The sequence below is a fragment of the Planococcus citri genome, chromosome 1 (assembly GCF_950023065.1).
Source record: "Planococcus citri chromosome 1, ihPlaCitr1.1, whole genome shotgun sequence".
Lineage (NCBI taxonomy): Eukaryota > Metazoa > Arthropoda > Insecta > Hemiptera > Pseudococcidae > Planococcus > Planococcus citri.
In genome coordinates this window covers 5,831,258-5,851,096 of record NC_088677.1, presented here as the reverse complement: position 1 = coordinate 5,851,096, position 19,839 = coordinate 5,831,258, and the positions used below count along the sequence as shown (strand labels likewise).

Sequence of the window (19,839 nt, the reverse complement as noted above, 5' to 3'; positions counted from 1 at the left end):
TTGAAATGGTTTCAATTTTTTTGAAATATGGTGTGGATGTGGTTTTGGTTTTGTAATAATACTTTTTTTTGAGGTTGTGGTGGTTTTTGATATGAAAAACCATTTCAAATTTTCAAGTGGTTTTGGTGGTTATGATGGTTTTGATATCAAAAATTTTTTGAATTTTCAAATAAATTCATCGAAAAACAAATTAAGGTAGGAGTAATGTCTGATTTCAGACCAAAAAACAGAAAATTTCCATCACTGGTCTGGAAAAATTGAAAAAAAAAGCAGAAACCAAAAAGAACCATTTCATGAATTGGTTGTTATTGGTTATGGTTACATTTGAAAATTGAAATGGTTCTTGTGGTTGTGGTTTTCTCCAAAGAACACAACTTTTTGGTGGTTTTGGTTTTTTCAATCCAATTTTTTCCCTAACATATTGGTTTTTTGTTGTGGTTGTTTTTGAAATGTACAAAAAGAAGTTGAAATGGTTGTGGTTGTGGTAAAACCAATTGAAAAACAATGGTTGTGGTGGTTTTATTTGGTTTTGGTTTTGGTGGTTTTAAGCCCTGGTAATAATCAAAAACTGGACTCAATTCGTTCGCGAACGATTTGCTCGGAATCGATAAATGACTCGAGAACGACTGATTCGCCTCTAAATCAAATCCAGCGAAAGAGGATGTCTTAAAATGTGAATTTTTCAAGCCCATCAACAAGAATTGTAAACGATTCGTTCGCGAACGATTTGCTCGTAGGAGAAGAATCATTCGCGAACGAACGAATCACTGAAAACTCAAGTTTGGCACGAATGACAGCTTACAGGATGAAACTTTTGACAGCTTTAATCCAGTAATCAAAAACTGTACTCAATTCGTTCGCGAACGATTTGCTCAGAATTGATGAATCATTCGAGAACGACTGATTCGCCACTAAATTAAATCCAGCGAAACTGAATAGTGAATGTGGTGAAATTTGACTTTATGAATTGTAGATGAATCGTTCGTGAACGATTTTCTCATAGGAGAAGAATCATTCGCGAACGAACGAATCACTAAAAACTCAAATTAGACATAAGTGACGTTTAATTGTGTAATCAAAAACTGCTCACAAATCGTTCGTGACCAAATTGCTCAGAACCTGGACATTTTGGTGAATTTGATAAAAAGTATGACAACTTCAGGACTGTCTGAGAGACAATGGACCACCTGTAAACTGATTCTTTCGAGCATTTAGAGAATTTTTCACTCGGATTCCTCGTATTTCAGTTTTAGTATTATTTTTTTTTTAGGTATATGTGTATTTTGTTGTGGTGAACAGCAGGTTCTTAAAAATACACGAGATAAAGATTTTTTATGGCTTAAAATATGGTATATCGGTAGGTACTCGTAGTCGTACGAGTGAGTGTGTGGCGTGTAAGTAAATTGCAAAGTTTACCTTGATGTTTATAAATGGAAAAACACATATGGTATACTTAGAAAGCGACGAGTCGAGCGTGTGTGTACCAAAGTGAAAACTGTCGCCTCGCTAGTTTTTCTCCATTATTGCTTTTATAACTAATGGCAGGAGTATGGAAGACGCTCGTAAGTTTTAAGCATTCGTTTATAGTAAATCAACCGGCTACGCGGTGGCGGATTTAAACGACGAGAGAAATCTTTAGGGAATAATTGTTTTAAATATATTATCGACTCGTTCGTTGTGAAATAAACGGAATAAAAAAAAAATACATTTCGAAATTGTAACTCCATATACTACATAGTTGTAGGTACGTTTAGAAACAATGACGAATAGCCACCGAGTTATTCGTCGTATCGAAATCAAAGACGAAAAATTCTCTGAGGTATCGTTGGTTGGTTATTTGTTAAAAACAAAAAATTTTCCACGCGGAAATGTACTAAACGTGTATGTGTAAAAAGCAACGAGGGAGGCTGCAGCGATTTCTGAGAGATGAAAATGCTCGCATCTTTGTGTCGGTCGCGTTATGCAGTAATTCGACGGGATAATTTCGCATTTTCACGATCACACGACGACATTCGCATCGTCCAGACGATAAAAGACGTCGTCGACGAGTTGTTTTGGCGCGAGTTTAATGCGCTATTGCATTTCGTGTTGTATAACCCGAAAGACACATCGTAATAGGTTTATTCGCCCTTGTGTGCGTGAGCCATGAGCCTGCTATAGGTCCATTGGTGGATGCGAAATCTTGGCCTTTTAGGTTTCTTTTCAAAATAAAAAGCGATAATTTCGAGCGATGTGGAAATTTTCTCGAGCCTCATCGCCTCGTTTAGTGTTTACGATCGAGTCTATAAAATGATAATGGCTTTATAAGGTCGATCCGGCCGCCTGACTTGATGTTGATATTACCACGCCGATGTATTATATTTTTGTTAGAACGAGGCTCGCAGTTTGCTTTCGTCCGGTCCCGGTCTCGGTCCCGGTCCGCTCGAAAGGGCGTTAATTTTAATACTTTCACATGTGCTATTCACCGTTTCGCTGTGTCTATTTGTTTACTGCGTGCTTTTGGTGGCACGACGGCGGTTTACACTGCAGCCTGTGGCAGCAGAATTATTGTGGATGACACGAGTGGTGTTTATTATGGTCGTTAAGGTCATCATATTATACGTGAATTATTATACGTCGTCGAGGTGTTTGAATAAATTACATCGATCGAGTTACAAAATACTTACAAGTACCTACAGTGGGTGTACCTTGTTTTTCAGAGTTGTTATTTCCACCTCCCACCAACCAAAGGGCAAAGTTGTTACCTAGGGTGAGTAAATTAAAGTCTCACGTTTACTTACATCGAATAGTTGCAAATGAAGTTAAACTTTTTCATTTCAGAACAAATCATTCGCGAACGAATTAATTCCAGTATTTCATAATTATGGGATCAGAAGTTGAAACTGTCCAAGTCGTCCTTGCATTCATGTATGATCTGAATTCTCAGTGATTAATTCGTTCGCAAACGATTTTTCTCTCTTGAGCAAATCGTTCGCGAACGAATCATATTCTGTTCTTTTTGATGGATTCATAAAAGTCAAATTTGATCACACCCTTTGCCCTTTCTCACTGGGTCCAATTTAGCTGCCATTCATACCGGATTTGAGGTTTTAGAGATTCATTCGTTCACGAACGATTTGCTCGAAGGAGAAGAATCGTTTGCGAACGAATCATCTACAATTCTTATTCATGGGTTTTAAAAAGTCAAATTTTACCACATCATCCTCTTTCGCTAGATATAATTTAGTGGTGAATCAGTCGTTCTCGAATGATTGATAAATTCTGAGCAAATCGTTCGCGAACGAATTGAGTACAGTTTTTGATTACTTGATTAAAGCTGTCAAAACTTTCATTCTGTAAGCTGTCATTCATGTCAAACTTGAGTTTTCTGTGATTCGTTCGTTCACGAACGATTCTTCTCTTTCGAACGAATCGTTTGCGAACGAATCATTTACAATTCTTATTCATGGGATTTGAAAAGTCAAATTTTACCCCATCGTTCTCTTTCGTTAGAAGTAATTTAGTGGTGAATCAGTCGTTCTCAAATGATTCATTAATTCTGAGCAAATCGTTCGCGAACGAATTGAGTACAGTTTTCGATTACTTGATTAAAGCTGTCAAAAGTTTCATCCTACAAGCTGTGATTCGTGCCAAACTAGAGTTTTCAGTGATTCGTTCGTTCGCGAATGATTCTTCTTCTCCGAGCAAATCGTTCGCGAACGAATCATTTACAATTCTTGTTGATGGGCATGAGGAAGTCACATTTTGAGACATTATTGTTCGCTGGATTTGACTTCGAGGCGAATCAGTCGTTCTCGAGTCATTTATCGCGATTCTGAGCAAATCGTTCGCGAACGAATTGAATCCAGTTTTTGATTGAGTGATTATTGTCAAAAGTTTTGTCCTGTCATTCATGCCTAATTCAAGTATTCAGTGATTCATTCGTTCGCGAATGATTCTTCTGCTCTGTGCGAATCGTTCGCGAACGAATCATTTACAATTCTTGTTGATGGGCTTGAAAATTCCACATTTTACCACATTATTTTTCGCTGTATTTGATTTAGAGGCGAATCAGTCGTTCTCGAGTTATTTATAGATTCTTAACAATTCGTTCTCGTTCGCGAACGATTTGTGTCAAGGTTTTGATTACATTGTTAAAACTGTGAAAAGTTTCGTCATGTGTTTTGAGTATAATTTGAGTTTTCAGTCATCCATTCGTTCGCGAATGATTCTTCTCCTTTGAGCAAATCATCCGCGAGCGAGTCATCTACAATTCTTATTCGTGGGTTTTAAAAAATCAAATTTTGCTGGTGGAGTTGGAAAAGCCAAATTTCGCCACATTCTCTTTTTCTGGATTTTTTTCCGTTGGGGAAAATCAGTCGTTCTCGAATGATTCATCTATTCTGAGCAAATCGTTCGCGAACGAATCATATACAATTTTTGTTGGTGGAGTTGAAAAAGCCAAATTTCACCACATTCTTCTATTCTGAATTTTTTTTTGTTTGGGGAGAATCAGTCATTCTCGAATGATTCATCAATTCTGGGCAAATCGTTCGCGAACGATTCATATACAATTTTGGTTTGTGGTGTTTAAAAAGTCAAATTTCACCACATTCTACTATTCTGGATTTTTTTTTGACGGGGAGAATCAATCATTCTAGAATGATTCATTGATTCTGGGCAAATCGTTCGCGAACGATTCATATACAATTTTGGTTTGTGGTGTTTAAAAAGTCAAATTTCACCACATTCTACTATTCTGGATTTTTTTTTGACGGGGAGAATCAGTCATTCTAGAATGATTCATTGATTCTGAGCAAATCGTTCGCGAATGAATCATTTACAAGTTTTGCTGGTGGAGTTGAAAAAGCCAAATTTCATCACATTCTCTTTTTCTAAATTTTTTTCGTTGGGGAATCATTCGTTCTTGTATGATTCATCTATTCTGAGCAAATCGTTCGCGAACGATTCATATACAATTTTTGTTGGTGGAGTTGAAATGGCCAAATTTCACCACATTCTCTTTATCTAGATTTTTTTCGTTGGGGAATCAGTCGTTCTCGAATGAATCATCTATTCTGAGCAAATCGTTCGCGAACGATTCATTTACAATTTTGGTTTGTGGTGTTTAAAAAGTCGAATTTCACCACATTCTCTTTTTCTGGATTTTTTTCGTCGGAGAATCAGTCGTTCTCGAATAATTCATCGAATCTGAGCAAATCGTTCGCGAACGAATCATTTACCCTTTTGTTGATGGACTTGAAAAAGTCAAATTTTACCGAATTCTGTTTCGCTGATTTTTTTTCGGTTGGGGAGTCAGTCGCTCTCGAATGATTCATCGATTCTGAGCAAATCGTTCGCGAACGAATTGAGTCCAGTATTTGATTGCGTGAATAATACTGTCAAAAGTTTCGGTGTTTAATTCGTGCCTAATTCGAGCTTTCAGCGATTCGTTCTTTCGCGAATGATCCTTCTGCTCTGAGCAAATCGTTCGCGAACTAATCATTCACAAGTTTATTGGTAAATTGAATTTTTTCCCCATTTTGTCTCATTTTATAATGTAATGATTTGACTTTCGAATTCTAAGAAAATCGTTCGCGAACGAATTGAGGCGAGTTTGTAATGAAAGGATCGAACCGGTACTTTGACAGTGTTGTTCTGCCTCATGTTTAATTTTGAGTTTTCAGAGATTTCTCTCTTCCGAGCAAATCGTTCACGAACGAAACAACTTCAATTAGAATAGTAATTCAGATGTTCTCAAACGATTTATCGATTCTGAGCAAATCGTTGGCGAGAAGTTTCATATTGTCATTTCATTTTGGGTAGTTTGAATTTTCAGTGATTCATTCGTTCTCGAATGATTTGTCGGTTCTGGGCTAATCGTTCGCGAACTAATCTTTTTCAATTCCCATTGAAGGATTTCAATAAGTCAAATCTAATATCAATAAAATTATTTCTTCAAGATATTATATTCATGATCTCAGAAAAAGGGCTGTTTTGTTAGTTATAATAGATAATAAATTGTCAACTGGTGCCCAAATCTCACTTTCTTATTATTTAATCATCATTGGCCTGTGCAATAAAAATCTCAGTTCCGCTGGTAAAATCATTCTCGAGCTGGTTCGTTGAAATTTCCGAATTTGCATAAATTTTTCATTAAAAGTCACCTGCGTTAGTTTAAGAGTCGTAAACTTGCAGGAAGCATATCGATAAATATAATTTTCTCAAAAAAAAAAAAAAGGTAAGGAAAAGACAAATACTCCAACATTAGAATTTCTTCGGTTTTATGGCGAAAGATAAACGGAGGAGAATTCGAGTACGACGAAATAAGAGTGAAAAAAAAGGTTGAAAAATCGTCTCAAAGAGTTCACATCGATGAGAAAATACCGTAGTCATTTTGGTTTCGTTGCGAGTTGTACATTTTCACGCCATCAGCCGAGAGTCAATCGATCAAGACGAAAAACAAAAAAACAAAGCGTATTGGGAAGAATGGGCGAAAAAATCACGCTGCCATCATCCGTCATTCGTATTAGAGAAACAATTTTTCAATATTTTTCGTGAAAATGAAACGCTAAATAAGGTACTTGGATTTATACTCGAAGCACGTATTCGCCATAAAAAAAAAAAGAAAAGAAAAATAGAACAGAAGATGGGAGAGGGGATAAGGCGACGATATTCAAATCCAATGATGTGAACCTTTGCTTTTCTCTCGCCCTCATCACCCAGATCCTATCAAAATATATTTCTTTTCGAATACTCGTAGGTTGCTGAGAGTAAAAGAACAAAAAAGAATACAGATTTCCAACAAAACTTCACTATTCTTTATCGTACAACTTTCGTTCTTATACCAAATTCCAAATGAAAGCGCTTAAAAAGTTGACCATTATACATATTAAAATTTCAAATCGCTACGTTCATTAGTTTTTGATTAATTACCAAAAGCGGCATGCGTAAAATCAAAGGATAGTTGTGCAGAGAATTTAAGCAGTAGTCGGTCAGACTAGGTCGGTTCGTTTAGTTAAGATAGATAGCGTTGTTTTTTTTTTTAACCTTGGCGGGCAGTCCGACCAGACTGCTTGATTAAAAAAAACTTAAAAAAAACTTAATGAATGTACTCTCTATCCCAAGTTTAAAAAAATTCCTGGTATTTCATTTTGGCAATAATTTATAGCCTGTATTTATCGTATTTGCGTTACGAGTGATTGAATAGTTGGTTATATCTTTGATTTCAATTATCAAGTTGGTATACTTACTCAAAATTTCATCATCTAAATTCTGATTGCGAGTTGCGATAGAATCTCATACTTATAAAAGAACTTATTTCCATCCCAAAGTTTCATCGCGCTTATGGTTGATACAATTTGATTATTTCCTCCTTCGAAGCCTCAGCTCCCTGGATCATGAATATATTTACACAGATTTTGTTTTACTCCGGCTTTTTTTTGGGTAAGTACATACTCGAGCGTTTAACAACACCTTTTAAATATAACATAATTGTAAATAATTTTTGTTTTTTCAGTGGTTCATAATATCACTACCTTAAACGGCGATGGTGAAACTACTGCTGTAAGTATAATGAAGAAAAATTAGTAGATTTGGGATATATTTCAATTTTAGTGCTTGTTAGGTGAGAAAAATGTTTTAAAGAAAAGAGCAGCTCTTTGTTTTTCAATTAAAAAATTTTTCTACCATTTGAAAAAAATTTTAAAATTTTTTTTCAAATGTAGAAAATATTATTATAATTTTTTAAAAATCACGAATGAATAAATTTCTCATTGGGGGAATTTTTGAAGAAAAAGTACTTATTCTTATTCTAGAAAAAGTATTTCAATAATTGTTCTACGGAAGAAATTTTCGAAGAAAAAATTACAACTCGCGTTTTTTTAATCTAACAATTTTCTGATCCCCCTGTAGGGATGGGTTAAGAATATCCTTATGGTACCCTCTGCCTGTCGTAAAAGGCGACTAAAAGAGGACCAGACAAGCACGGAGGCCTAGATAGCAGCCCTATCACCGTGATATATCTGGCATGGCTGGTAACCAAGTCAGACGAAAATTAACCTTACTCTCTAAATTTAAAGCAGTCAAATTTCACTGCTTAGCAGTCACGACATTTTGCCTTTTTAAAGCAGTAGTTTTTTTTACTGCAAAACAGTAAAAAATTACTGAATTGGTCAGTCAAAATGATTTTTTACTGACCAATTCAGTAATTTTTCACTGTTTTGCAGTAAAAAAAACTACTGCTTTAAAAAGGCAAAATGTCGTGACTGCTAAGCAGTGAAATTGACTGTTTCAAATTTAGAGAGTACTCAAAATACACAAACAACAAGAAACGGATGGAACTATGGGATCCCAGGCGGAGGTGAACCCCTGGTTAAAATAAAAACACCCGCAAACGAAAGAAAATACAAACTCGGAAACTGGAATGTAAGAGGATATGCAGCCAAGGAAGCAGAATTGAATGAAATTCTAAGCAGCAGAAATATAGACTTTGCCGTAATGTCTGAAACAAAGAAGAAAGGAAGTGGAACAATCGAATCTGGAAATTACATCGTTATCTACAGCGGAGTCGACAAGAAAACCAGAGCTGCAGGCGGAGTGATGTTACACATACATAATAAACACCGCGAAAACATCAACTCATACAACATATGGCATGAAAGAATTGTATCAGCAAGGATGAGATTAAAAAAAGACTTTCTTACAATAATCGGAGTATATGCACCGGAAGAGGGAAGAGAGGAACAAAGCGAAGAGTTCTACAAGCAACTACAGAGGGCAGTACAAGCATTAAATCCAGAAGATAAATTGGTAATAGCAGGAGACTTGAATGCTCAGGTAGGAGATAGGTGTGTAAAGACAGTAACTGGTATGTATGGAACAGAAGGAATGAATACAAATGGGAAGAGACTGATAGATTTTTGCACTTTCAACAGACTGAGAATCATGAATACATTCTACCAACACAAAAAAGATCACAAGATGACATGGAGCAATACAAGAGGACAAAGCTCAATGATCGACCATTTTATATCCAACGAAAATGCCGCTAAGAAATTCTTGGATATAAGAACATACAGGGGTCTAGAAATAGGCACTGACCATCATTTTGTTCAAGGAGTAATGAGAATGGAAACAACAAGAATACCAGCCAGGAAAAATGAAAAGAAAATCAACACAAGAGCCCTGGATGCCCATGCAAGAAAATCATAGATGAGTAGTACTATAGTACTACTTCAGTACTATTTCTGTAAAACTATTGAGTACTAATTCAGTACTGTATAACTAAGTAGTACTTAGTATTACTTCAGTACTACTTCTGTATAACTATTCAGTAGTACTTCAGTATTGGGATACCAAGTAATGCGATAGTACTATTCCAGTACTACTTTAGGTAAGACTATTCAGTACTACTTCGGTATTGTGGTATCAAGTAGTTCTATAGTACCATTCTAAATACTACTTTAGACAAATTTCTCATTTTATGGTCAAAGTTCAAGTTTAAACTTATTTGTTAAAAATAGGTATGTGAGTTTGAATTTCAATTATACCTGCCCAGCACACGTTTTTTCTGAAATTTAAAAAATTAGGTAGCTAATAAATACGGCAATTATTTCTATATGCTCGAAAAACAGCAAAAAAAAGCGCTCGTAATAAGTGGTTACAATCTTAAAAAAAAAAAAAAAAAAAAACGATTGTGCTAAGAAACCAAAGACAGCAGAAAGTATGCTATAAAACTGCTCCATCATGGGTAGGTATCAAAATGTAGGTATGTATTTTCAATGAGCTATCAAAAACCTTAAAAAACGTCAGTACATTAATTTTTTTTAAAACACAAATGTGTCGATCATTGTTTTTAATTTTCATATTATAGGCTATTAAAAAAAAAACATTCATTTTTCTGTTTTGACAATTTCAAAATTCTTGTTTTTCCCATTTTTCTAACTGATTTTTGCTGTTTTTCCCCACAAAAAAGCTGTAATGACCTGAAAAAACCTCAAAATCAACGTTTTTTTAAAACTAAAATAAGCATTTGCATTTGTTTATTCCAAAAATATGCAAAAATATGCGCTATAAAATGTCATCATTTGTCTCAAAATTGCATGAAACTGACAAAACGTAAAGAAAATTGCTATCTGCGGTATTTGGTGCAGCAAAAAAAAATATGCGATATCATTAAAACAACTGCCTTACTAATAATGTACTGCAATTTAAAAAAAAAATGAAAATATTTCGGAATAACAAGGATAATGCGCTTATATTGTTCAAAATGTGCTAAATCCATTGAAGTCCCCATAGTCTAGTGGTTAAGGTAACGCAGTTAGGTACGTAGGGTCGCAGGTTCGAATCTCAGGTTAGGTAGGAAATTTTCGTTAATGGAATTGGATGGTATATGAATTAATGATTCGATAGATGAAATGTAAAACGATTAGTAATAGCATAAATCGTGCCAAATGTACTAAATATTTTTAAAAATTAATTAAAAATTTTTTAAATGTAGTACTAGGTACAGTTCTTTTGAGTAGTACTACAGTAATATGCCCTAGTAGTATTGCAGTAATACTTTCTCAGTAGTACTACAATAATACTTCTTAGTAGTACTGTCACTAGTACTGAATTGCTCAATTTAGTACTACTGAAAGTAGTACTGCTTTTAGTACTACTTTAGTAGTACTATTTTTCTGCATGGGTGACCCAACCAACCAATGGCTGTACCAAAGACGGATGAACATCATAAGTGAAGAAATACCAAAAAGCCAGGACATAGAAGAAGAATGGAAAAATATCAAATCCATTGTGACAAAAGCAGCAAAAGAAAGCTTAGGAATGGTTCCATGCAGAATCGGGGCAAAGCGAATAAAGAATTGGGACAACGAAATCCAAGAACTCATTCAAAAGAAAAGACAGGCATTTAGAAAATTCATGAGCTCAAAAAGTGAGGTTGATGGTGAAGAATATTGAAAACAATCGGCAAAAGTCAAGAGAAAGTCCAGGAAATTACAGATAGAGAGCTGGGAAAATTTCATCATATTCCTGGAGCATGGCACATACAAGTTACGGCCAAAGGTGTATAAGATCATAACGCACCTCGGGAGTAATAAGGTCACATCTCAAAAAAGATCAATTTTGATGTTTTTGCATTTTTAGGGTTTGTATGACGCCCTGCAACCAAAAATAACACTTTGAGTCGGGTATGCTGCTTAGATCAGGTAAAAAATGCAAAGGGCCTAACTCAAAATTTCTACAACATTGCAAGTCGTTTGGAGTTATAAGGTCACATCTCAAAAAACTCCTCTTTCTTTGAGTAAAATTTGCACATACAAAGTGTCAGAAAACAGTTTCGATAGTTTTGAACGTTTTTAAGATGTAAAATAATCACAAGGAGTGTATTTTTGGTAGGTTTGTTCCAAAACAAAAAATTTTTAAAATAGAACATTTTTCAGAAAAATTAATTTGCATATATATATAAATTTTAGTTTTTTGAGAAAAACTCAAAAACTAAGCACTCTAGAAAAAAACTAACGACATTAGGTCGATTGGAAATTTAATTTTCTACAATTTTGTTATCATGAAATTTTTTTTGGACGCTTTTTCCCGCCTCCAGATCACTTTTTATGAAAGGTTACAACTCAAAATGTTTTCCAAACATTGAAATATTTCCTCTTTAAGAGTTTATTTTTCAAAATATTCTTATGCTAAATGAAGGTAGGATACCCAATCTTCAAAATGACATGCTATTCATTCCTCACAATTGATTATAAGTTGATGAAAATAATGAATCAAGTTTTTAAAAAAAAGAAAATCACTCTCCTGTAAAATTTCACTTTTTTGAGATGTGACCTTATAACTCCTGAGGTGCGATAAGGAGAATTGACACAAATTTTAATAAAAGAGTGGGTTTGCCAAAAATAAAAATCAATGATGCAAAGGAATATTTTGAAGAACTCTGGAGTGATGAAAACGCACAAGACATAAAGATAGAAGAAGAAATTGGAGAACCAGAAGACAGAATTTCATTTAGAGAGCTACAAGAGGCTTTGAAAACTGCAAAAAATGCAAAAGCTCCAGGAGAAGATGGCATACCAACAGAATTATACAAATACGCAAGTGGTGAATTCAAAAGAAGCCTGCTGGAATTCCTAAATAGGATGTACCAAGAAGAAAAGGTACCCGAAGAATTCAAAACAGCAATTGTAATACCACTGTTCAAGAAAGGTTATATGTCAAATCTGAAAAACTACCGAGGAATAAGTCTACTCAATACCTGCTACAAGATATATGCAAAAATACTGGCAAAACCACTAGCAGACCATGCAGAAGAAAAGATGTCAGAAAGTCAAAACACTCAAAACGGATTCAGAAAAGGAAGATCATGCACTGATGCAAGTTTTACAGTAAAACTACTGATGGAAAAAAGGATCTAATACAACCTAGAAACACACATGTGCTTCATAGACCTGGAAAAAGCATATGATAGGGTCAATAGAAAAAAACTGTTTGAAGTGCTAAAAGATGAAGAGATAACATATAAAATGCGAAAGGTAATAAACAGCATTTATAAGAACACCAGAATAAGAGTACGAATTGGAAATAAACTCTCAGAACAAGCAGAAATAAACAGGGGAGTTCGCCAGGGATGCCCACTGTCTTGTGTTTTATTCAACATGTACATGGATCACATGGTGAAAGAATGGCAGAAAATGAAACCAAAAGGAATCAAGACAGACAGAAGGCAGGAAATATCAACAGTACTTTTCGCAGATGATCAAGCAGTACTAGCCGAAACAGAAGATGACCTACAGAGATCAATGTACAATCTAACAAAGACATCAGAAAAGTATGATATGAGAATATCATCAGAGAAAACAAAAACAATGGCCTTCAAAGGAAAGGAACCAGTAAAAGAAGCAAGATTGTAATAAACGGAAAAATCATTGAACAGGTCAATAATTTCAAATACCTGGGAAACACGATATCATACCAGGGAGAAGTAGATGTTGGTGGAAAGATTGCAAAGTTCCTGAGAGTCACAGGACTGATAAATAGGACCCTGAGAAGCAGTAAGGTGCAAAAAGAAACAAGATTGAAGGTGTACAATACCCTAGCAATACCAATGATGATGTATGGAAGCGAGGTTTGGGCACTGAAGAAATCTGATAAAAGAAGAATAACGGCAGCTGAGATGAAGTTCATGAGGAGAACGGCAGGGGTGACTCTCAGAGACAGAGTTCCATCTGAGAAAATAACAGCAGATCTCTGAGTGATGCCAGTCATGAAAAAGATAAAAAAGTATAGGAAAGATTGGAGAAATCATGTCAAAAGGATGGAGGAAACAAGATCACCAAAACAGGTCCTCCAATATACACCAACGGGGAAAAGAAGCAGAGGGAGACCAAGGAGGAAACTCACTGATACCTCAGGCTCATCCTCAACAGGTTCCACACCACAGCAGACAGGCCAATAGGCCTACCGCTTATAAGGAAACGACGACGACGACGAAAATAGAAAGCTGTTTAAATTTTTTGTAAAAAAATATCTCTTGGCCTTTTTAGATTTTTTTTTCTTGGCATGAAAAAAAAAAATCGATTTTTTGAAGTTGACCAATAGAATTCTCAATTGTTTAGGTATGGGTAATTTTTTTTTTCAATTTCTTGAAAACGTCAAATTAAAAAATAAATCAACTTGTTTAGAATTTGTCAATAAAACCTCTGAATTCTTATTGAGAAAAAAGTGGAATTTTCTTGGGGTATAAATTTTACATGAGATGAAAATCAGAAAAGCTGACCACTAGTGTTTTTTCGAGATCGCTTGGTTTATAAAAATAAACTGTTTTCCAATCCTCCGAATTGAGTAGCTTCAGATGTAGTTTTCATACCAATGAAAATCAAAATAATATGCGCCGTTTACTTGTGAAAATTCAGAAACACCCTATAGTTTAAGAGTTTTCCTTGAAGGAAGGTTACTCGTATTTCTTCATTCTCCAAAATATCAAAATCATAAAACTGATTCTGTTATGATATTCAAAGGTCGATTATATAAAACAATGGATTGAAAATGCGCAATTCTCGACGCCCCGGCATGTAGATAATATGGATGCGGCTAATTTGAGGGTTGTTATTCGATGCGCGAAGGATGCACACGTAAGTTTAGTGGATAATGATATTATACTCGATTATCGTATGACAGACATTGGAATTTAATAATGCGGAAAAATACGACAATAGTATAACCTAACAGATGATAAATAAAAGATCATTGAAAAACAAGACTTGTTACTCCAAAAAACCCCTTATTTCAAAAAATATTTTCTGAAAAATGAATCATCTTCATCCAAAAAAGATCATCGGTATAAAAGTCTTACCTACTTTTTCATAGCGGACAAAATTACAGATTTTTTAAAATTTTTAATTTACCGAATTCCATTGTTTGAATGTAATCGGTGGAGGGGGGTGCTATTTGGCATTTTTGTTCCTATTTAATGTATTCAACATTCTAAGATGTCACACATTTGTCGCTTCAATGACAAGAGATAGAGGTACCTAGACCTACGCAATTTTCATGATTTTACATTTTTACAATGTATTGATTACTTATTTCATTTATAGGTTAAACTCGAAAACGCATACGCTGAGGAACGGGTTAAACTCGAAAACGCATACGCTGAGGAACGGGTTAAACTCGAAAACGCATACGCTGAGGAACGACGTCGGAGATTAGTTTATCAATCCTTCATCGATATTAGTGCTTCGACTAAGAAACTGTTCCAGTCTTGCTGGCCACTTTGGGCTGGCTCGAAACCAAATAAGTACGGTGTAGAAGAGTGGAAAACATTATTACTGAACGTAGAAAATCCGGTTATATTTCAACTGCGAAAAACATTGCTCGAATCAAGCATAGGAACTGAAAAATTCATCGAACAAGTGATGGGACTGGAATCAAAAAGAAACGATCTTGCACACAAGAGTACTGAAAAAGCTGAACGTGAAGAAGCAGAGGAGGAAATGAGAAAAAAGCTAGAAGAATCACAGGTGGTTACGTATGATGCTGTCCAAGCAGCATTAAGACTGTTGAAGGGTAAAGACAAAGTTGAAAACAAGCCTGTTTCTCAGGACGATCCTTTGTTTACTGGTAAGCATATTATTTGCAAAACGAAAATGTAACACCCTTCCGTTATTCCACTCTAAATGTACCATTAACTGTAAATGTTAATTCATTGCAGATGTTTCGAAAGAACGGCTCAACTACAGATTATTACGAATGCCCCACCTCTCTTTTGATACTGATATTGAAACAATTATCAAAAAGGTAATTCTATGCTTTTTTATATATTGCCTACAATTGCACATATTAAATTACGGAGTACTTAATACCTCCCCCCCTCCTCCCTCCAAAAAAAAAGGTTTTATACAAATGTGGTTCAAATAGCTACATAATTGCGCAAAAAGAACAAAAAGAAGCTTATCTCCTCTGAGATATGATATTCCAGAGTTGCATAAGGTAAGGTCTGCCACGGTGACACAGTTTTGAATATTTTATGCTGTAACTCAACAACTATTGCTCCGATTTTAAATATTTTTACACTGACAGATGACTACATGTTTTGAGCTATACACCTGAAAATTTGGTTCAAATTCACTGAAAAATGCCGGCGATATAATTAAAATAAAAAACAAAAAATTGTGTGTCAAGGTGGCAACTTCTGTGGTCACAATGGCACAACTAGAGAAATAAACCTGAAAAATGAGTTTGTAGCTCAAAATAAGTATGTATCAGGCTGAAAACTGAAAACTAGAACCACACTTTCAGAAAACTGTAACATACACACTTTGTCAACAACGCGGTAAAAAACTTTTTTTATTCTAGTGTTCTTATATTTATGCTGTTTATCACCTTTCGCATTTTATATGTTATCTCTTCATCTTTTAGCACTTCAAAGAGTTTTTTTCTATTGACCCTATCATATGCTTTTTCCAGGTCTATAAAGCACATGTGTGTTTCTAGGTTGTATTCGATCCTTTTTTCCATCAATAGTTTTACTGTATAACTTGCGTCAGTGCATGATCTTCCTTTTCTAAATCCGTTTTGACTTTCTGACATCTTTACTTCTGCATGGTCTGCCAGTCGTTTTGCCAGTATTTTTGCATATATCTTGTAGCAGGTATTGAGTAGACTTATTCCTCGGTAGTTTTTCAGGTTTGACATATCATCTTTCTTGAACAGTGGTATTACAATTGCTGTTTTGAATTCTTCAGGTACCTTTTCTTCTTGGTACATCCTATTTAGGAATTCCAGCAGTCTTCTTTTGAATTCACCACTTACTATTTGTACAATTCTGTTGGTATGCCATCTTCTCCTGGAGCTTTTGCATTTTTTGCTGTTTTCAAAGCCTCTTGTAGCTCTCTAAATGAAATTCTGTCTTCTGGTTCTCCAATTTCCTCTTCTATCTTTATGTCTTGTGCGTTTTCATCACTCCGGAGTTCTTCAAAATATTCCTTTGCATCATTGATTTTAAACCCACTCTTTCATTAAAATTTGTGTCAATTCTCCTTATGATCTTATACACCTTTGGCCGTAACTTGTATGTGTCATGCTGCAGGAATGTGATGAAATTTTCCCAGCTCTCTCTCTGTAATTTCCTGGACTTTCTCTTGACTTTTGCCGACTGTTTTCGATATTCTTCACCATCAACCTCACTTTTTGAGCTCATGAATTTTCTAAATGCCTGCCTTTTCTTTTGAATGAGTTCTTGGATTTCATTGTCCCAATTCTGTATTCGCTTTGCCCTGATTCTGCATGGAACCATTCCTAAGCTTTCTTTTGCCGCTTTTGTCACAATGGATTTGATATTTTTCCATTCTTCTTCTATGTCCTTGCTTTTTGGTATTTCTTCACTTATGATGTTCATCCTTCTTTGGTACAGCCATTGGTTGGTTGGGTCATCCAGGGCTCTTGTGTTGATTTTCTTTTCATTTTTCCTAGCTGGTATTCTTGTTGTTTCCATTCTCATTACTCCTTGAACAAAATTATGGCCAGTGCCTATTTCTAGAACCCTGTATGTTCTTACATCCAAGAATTTCTTAGCGGCGTTTTCGTTGGCTATAAAATGGTCGATCATTGAGCTTTGTCCTCTTGTATTGCTCCATGTCATCTTGTGATCTTTTTTGTGTTGGTAGAATGTATTCATGATTCTCAGTCCATTGAAAGTGCAAAAATCTATCAGTCTCTTCCCATTTGTATTCATTCCTTCTGTTCCATACATACCAGTTACTATCTTCACACACCTATCTCCTACCTGAGCATTCAAGTCTCCTGCTATTATCAATTTAGCTTCTGGATTTACTGCTTGTACTGCCCTCTGTAGTTGCTCATAGAACTCTTCGCTTTGTTCCTCTCTTCCCTCTTCTGGAGCATATACTCCGATTATTGTAAGAAAGTCTTTTTTCAATCTCATCCTTGCTGATACAATTCTTTCATGCCATATGTTGTATATATGAGTCGATGTTTTGGCAGTGTTTATTATGTATGTGTAACATCACTCCGCCTACAGCTCTGGTTTTCTTGTCAACTCCACTGTAGATAACGATGTAATTTCCAGATTTGATTGTTCCACCTCCTTTCTTCTTTGTTTCAGACATCACGGCAAAGTCTATATTTCTGCTGCTTAGAATTCCGTTTATTTCTGCTTCCTTGGCTGCATATCCTCTTACAATCCAGTTTCCGAGTTTGTATTTTCTTTCGTTTGCGGGTGTTTTTATTTCAACCAGGGGTTCACCTCCGCCTGGGATCCCATAGTTCCATCCGTTTCTTGTTGTTTGTGTATTTTGAGTAAGGTTAATTTTCGTCTGACTTGGTTACCTGCCATGCCAGATATATCACGGTGATAGGGCTGCTATCTAGGCCTCTGTGCTTGCCTGGTCCTCTCTTAGTCGCCTTTTACGACAGGCAGAGGGTACCATAAGGATATTCTTAACCCGTCCCTACACGAGGAGTGGTCTAACATCATAACTAATATTTTGGGTGAGCTTCGTCCAGATTGGGTCAAGGGCGGATTTCACCATCTTATCCGGGGAGGACCTTTGTTTTAAAAAACTTTGAGAAGCTGAAAAATAACCATTGGGAAATGAAATTTTTGTTTGAATAGATAATATTCGAGGATTATACTAGTTCTGGTGGTGAAAAAATCCCGCAACCGCAAGGCATTTGGGTTAGCAACGAAGGTGGTTACTTGCTATTCGAATCTTTCGATGACGCATACACTGTTTGGTCTGACGAGGTAAGCAATACCTATTTACTTTAATGATGCACCAAAGGTACGTGATGAAGGTATTAGAAACGACTCCAGGGTTTCGAACCAAAACTGAAACTCGCCTCGGTCTTTGGTGAAAATCCATTCATTTCGATCTTGAACTACCTATAGTGTAGTTTCACACTTGAAATTAAACAAATACCCAGCGGTCCCAGTTTCTATTTTAGGGTTGTGAACCAATTTCACCCTCGAATACCATTATTCCTATCAACATGTACTAAGCACAGACGTATTTCAGGGAGTTTTCGACCATTTTAACGGATGGCAAGTAAAGGACATGGTTATTGAAGATGCCCTGTACTACAACGAATATCAGTCCATATCGGTTAAAATCAAGCTCAAGTCAGCAGGGTGGACAATCGAAAAATATAAGACAGAGGTATCTGTTGACACGCATTTATAACAATCTTTTCTTTCAATAAGTAAATATAACGAATAACAACTAATACATTTGAAACGTTATGCAGGTAGGTTGTGGCAATGCCTTGATGATAATAATATCAAAGGACGAAGATCTTTTATTCTTAATTTACCAAAGAATAGACCGAGCATTAATACATTACGAAAAATGTGTAAGTATGAAAGTTAATCTACCCACTTATTTAAAAAATATTCGTTTTTTTTTCATATTCATTAAACTATGTACCTTACTTATGTACCTATTAACATTGCAGAAGGCGAAATTAGGTTATAGTAATGTGGAATTCTTACCAGTTAAACCAAAATTAATGGCAGAAAGTAAAACGATGTCTGAAAAGGAATTCTTTAATCCCCACTGATGGATCCACAATCGGCCAGGGAGAAATAGCACCCCAAATTTGAAAATAAATTCTTTAGAAAAAATGTAATAAAATAAATTTAAATTGGTAAGTAACTAATTCTCCAAAAAAAAAAAGAAAATCCGATATAGAAAATGTTTCAAAAAAAAAATTCGTGCAATTGTGTGCCAACAAAACTGCATAAAAAACCTGGGTTTTGGGAAAATTAAAAAAAAAATAAGAGATCTTGGTATAGGTACATAGAGTTTAAAACGCTGTGTGCTTTCGTTTCAATGGAATGTGGTGAAATTTGACTTTTTAAACACCACAAAACATAATTGTAAATGATTCGTTCGCGAACGATTTGCTCAGAATAGATGAATCATACGAGAACGAATGATTCCCCAACGAAAAAAATTTAGAAAAAGAGAATGTGATGAAATTTGGCTTTTTCAACTCCACCAGCAAAACTTGTAAATGATTCATTCGCGAACGATTTGCTCAGAATCAATGAATCATTCGAGAATGACTGATTCTCCCCGTCAAAAAAAAAATCCAGAATAGAAGAATGTGGTGAAATTTGACTTTTTAAACACCACAAACCAAAATTGTATATGAATCGTTCGCGAACGATTTGCCCAGAATTGATGAATCATTCGAGAATGCCTGATTCTTCCCAAACAAAAAAAAATTCAGAATAGAAGAATACGGTGAAATTTGGCTTTTTCAACTCCACCAACAAAAATTGTATATGATTCGTTCGCGAACGATTTGCTCAGAATAGATGAATCATTC

The 19,839-nt window shown here is 35.4% G+C and overlaps 2 protein-coding genes across 4 annotated transcripts in view; one reads left to right on the top strand and one right to left on the bottom strand.

The window, feature by feature from the left end:
* wake (wide awake) overlaps positions 1-19,839 on the bottom strand; it is a 492,350-nt gene that overhangs the window by 319,603 nt on the left and 152,908 nt on the right. The window lies entirely within an intron of this gene.
* Positions 7,203-19,229, top strand: LOC135845844 (uncharacterized). 2 transcript variants are annotated; one of them, XM_065364693.1, is made up of 10 exons: positions 7,203-7,218; positions 7,314-7,425; positions 7,499-7,545; positions 14,007-14,120; positions 14,586-15,108; positions 15,200-15,285; positions 18,122-18,253; positions 18,525-18,665; positions 18,754-18,858; positions 18,961-19,229. In XM_065364693.1, the coding sequence occupies exons 2-10, from the start codon at positions 7,380-7,382 to the stop codon at positions 19,063-19,065; spliced, it is 1,299 nt and encodes a 432-aa protein (XP_065220765.1). In that variant the 5' UTR covers positions 7,203-7,218; positions 7,314-7,379; the 3' UTR covers positions 19,066-19,229. The 2 variants fall into 2 exon arrangements, with proteins under 2 accessions (XP_065220765.1, XP_065220771.1); XM_065364699.1 differs by lacking the exons at positions 7,203-7,218; positions 7,314-7,425 and having other exon boundaries at positions 7,493-7,545; positions 13,784-14,120.

What these genes read in the sequence shown, in the direction of transcription:
- LOC135845844 (XM_065364693.1), top strand. Translation starts at nt 7,380, where the DNA reads ATGAATATATTTACACAGATTTTGTTTTACTCCGGCTTTTTTTTGG. An exon ending in GCGATGGTGAAACTACTGCT is followed by an intron (nt 7,546 to 14,006) that starts GTAAGTATAATG and finishes TGATATTCAAAG; the next exon opens with GTCGATTATATAAAACAATG. An exon ending in TCGAAAAATATAAGACAGAG is followed by an intron (nt 18,666 to 18,753) that starts GTATCTGTTGAC and finishes AACGTTATGCAG; the next exon opens with GTAGGTTGTGGCAATGCCTT.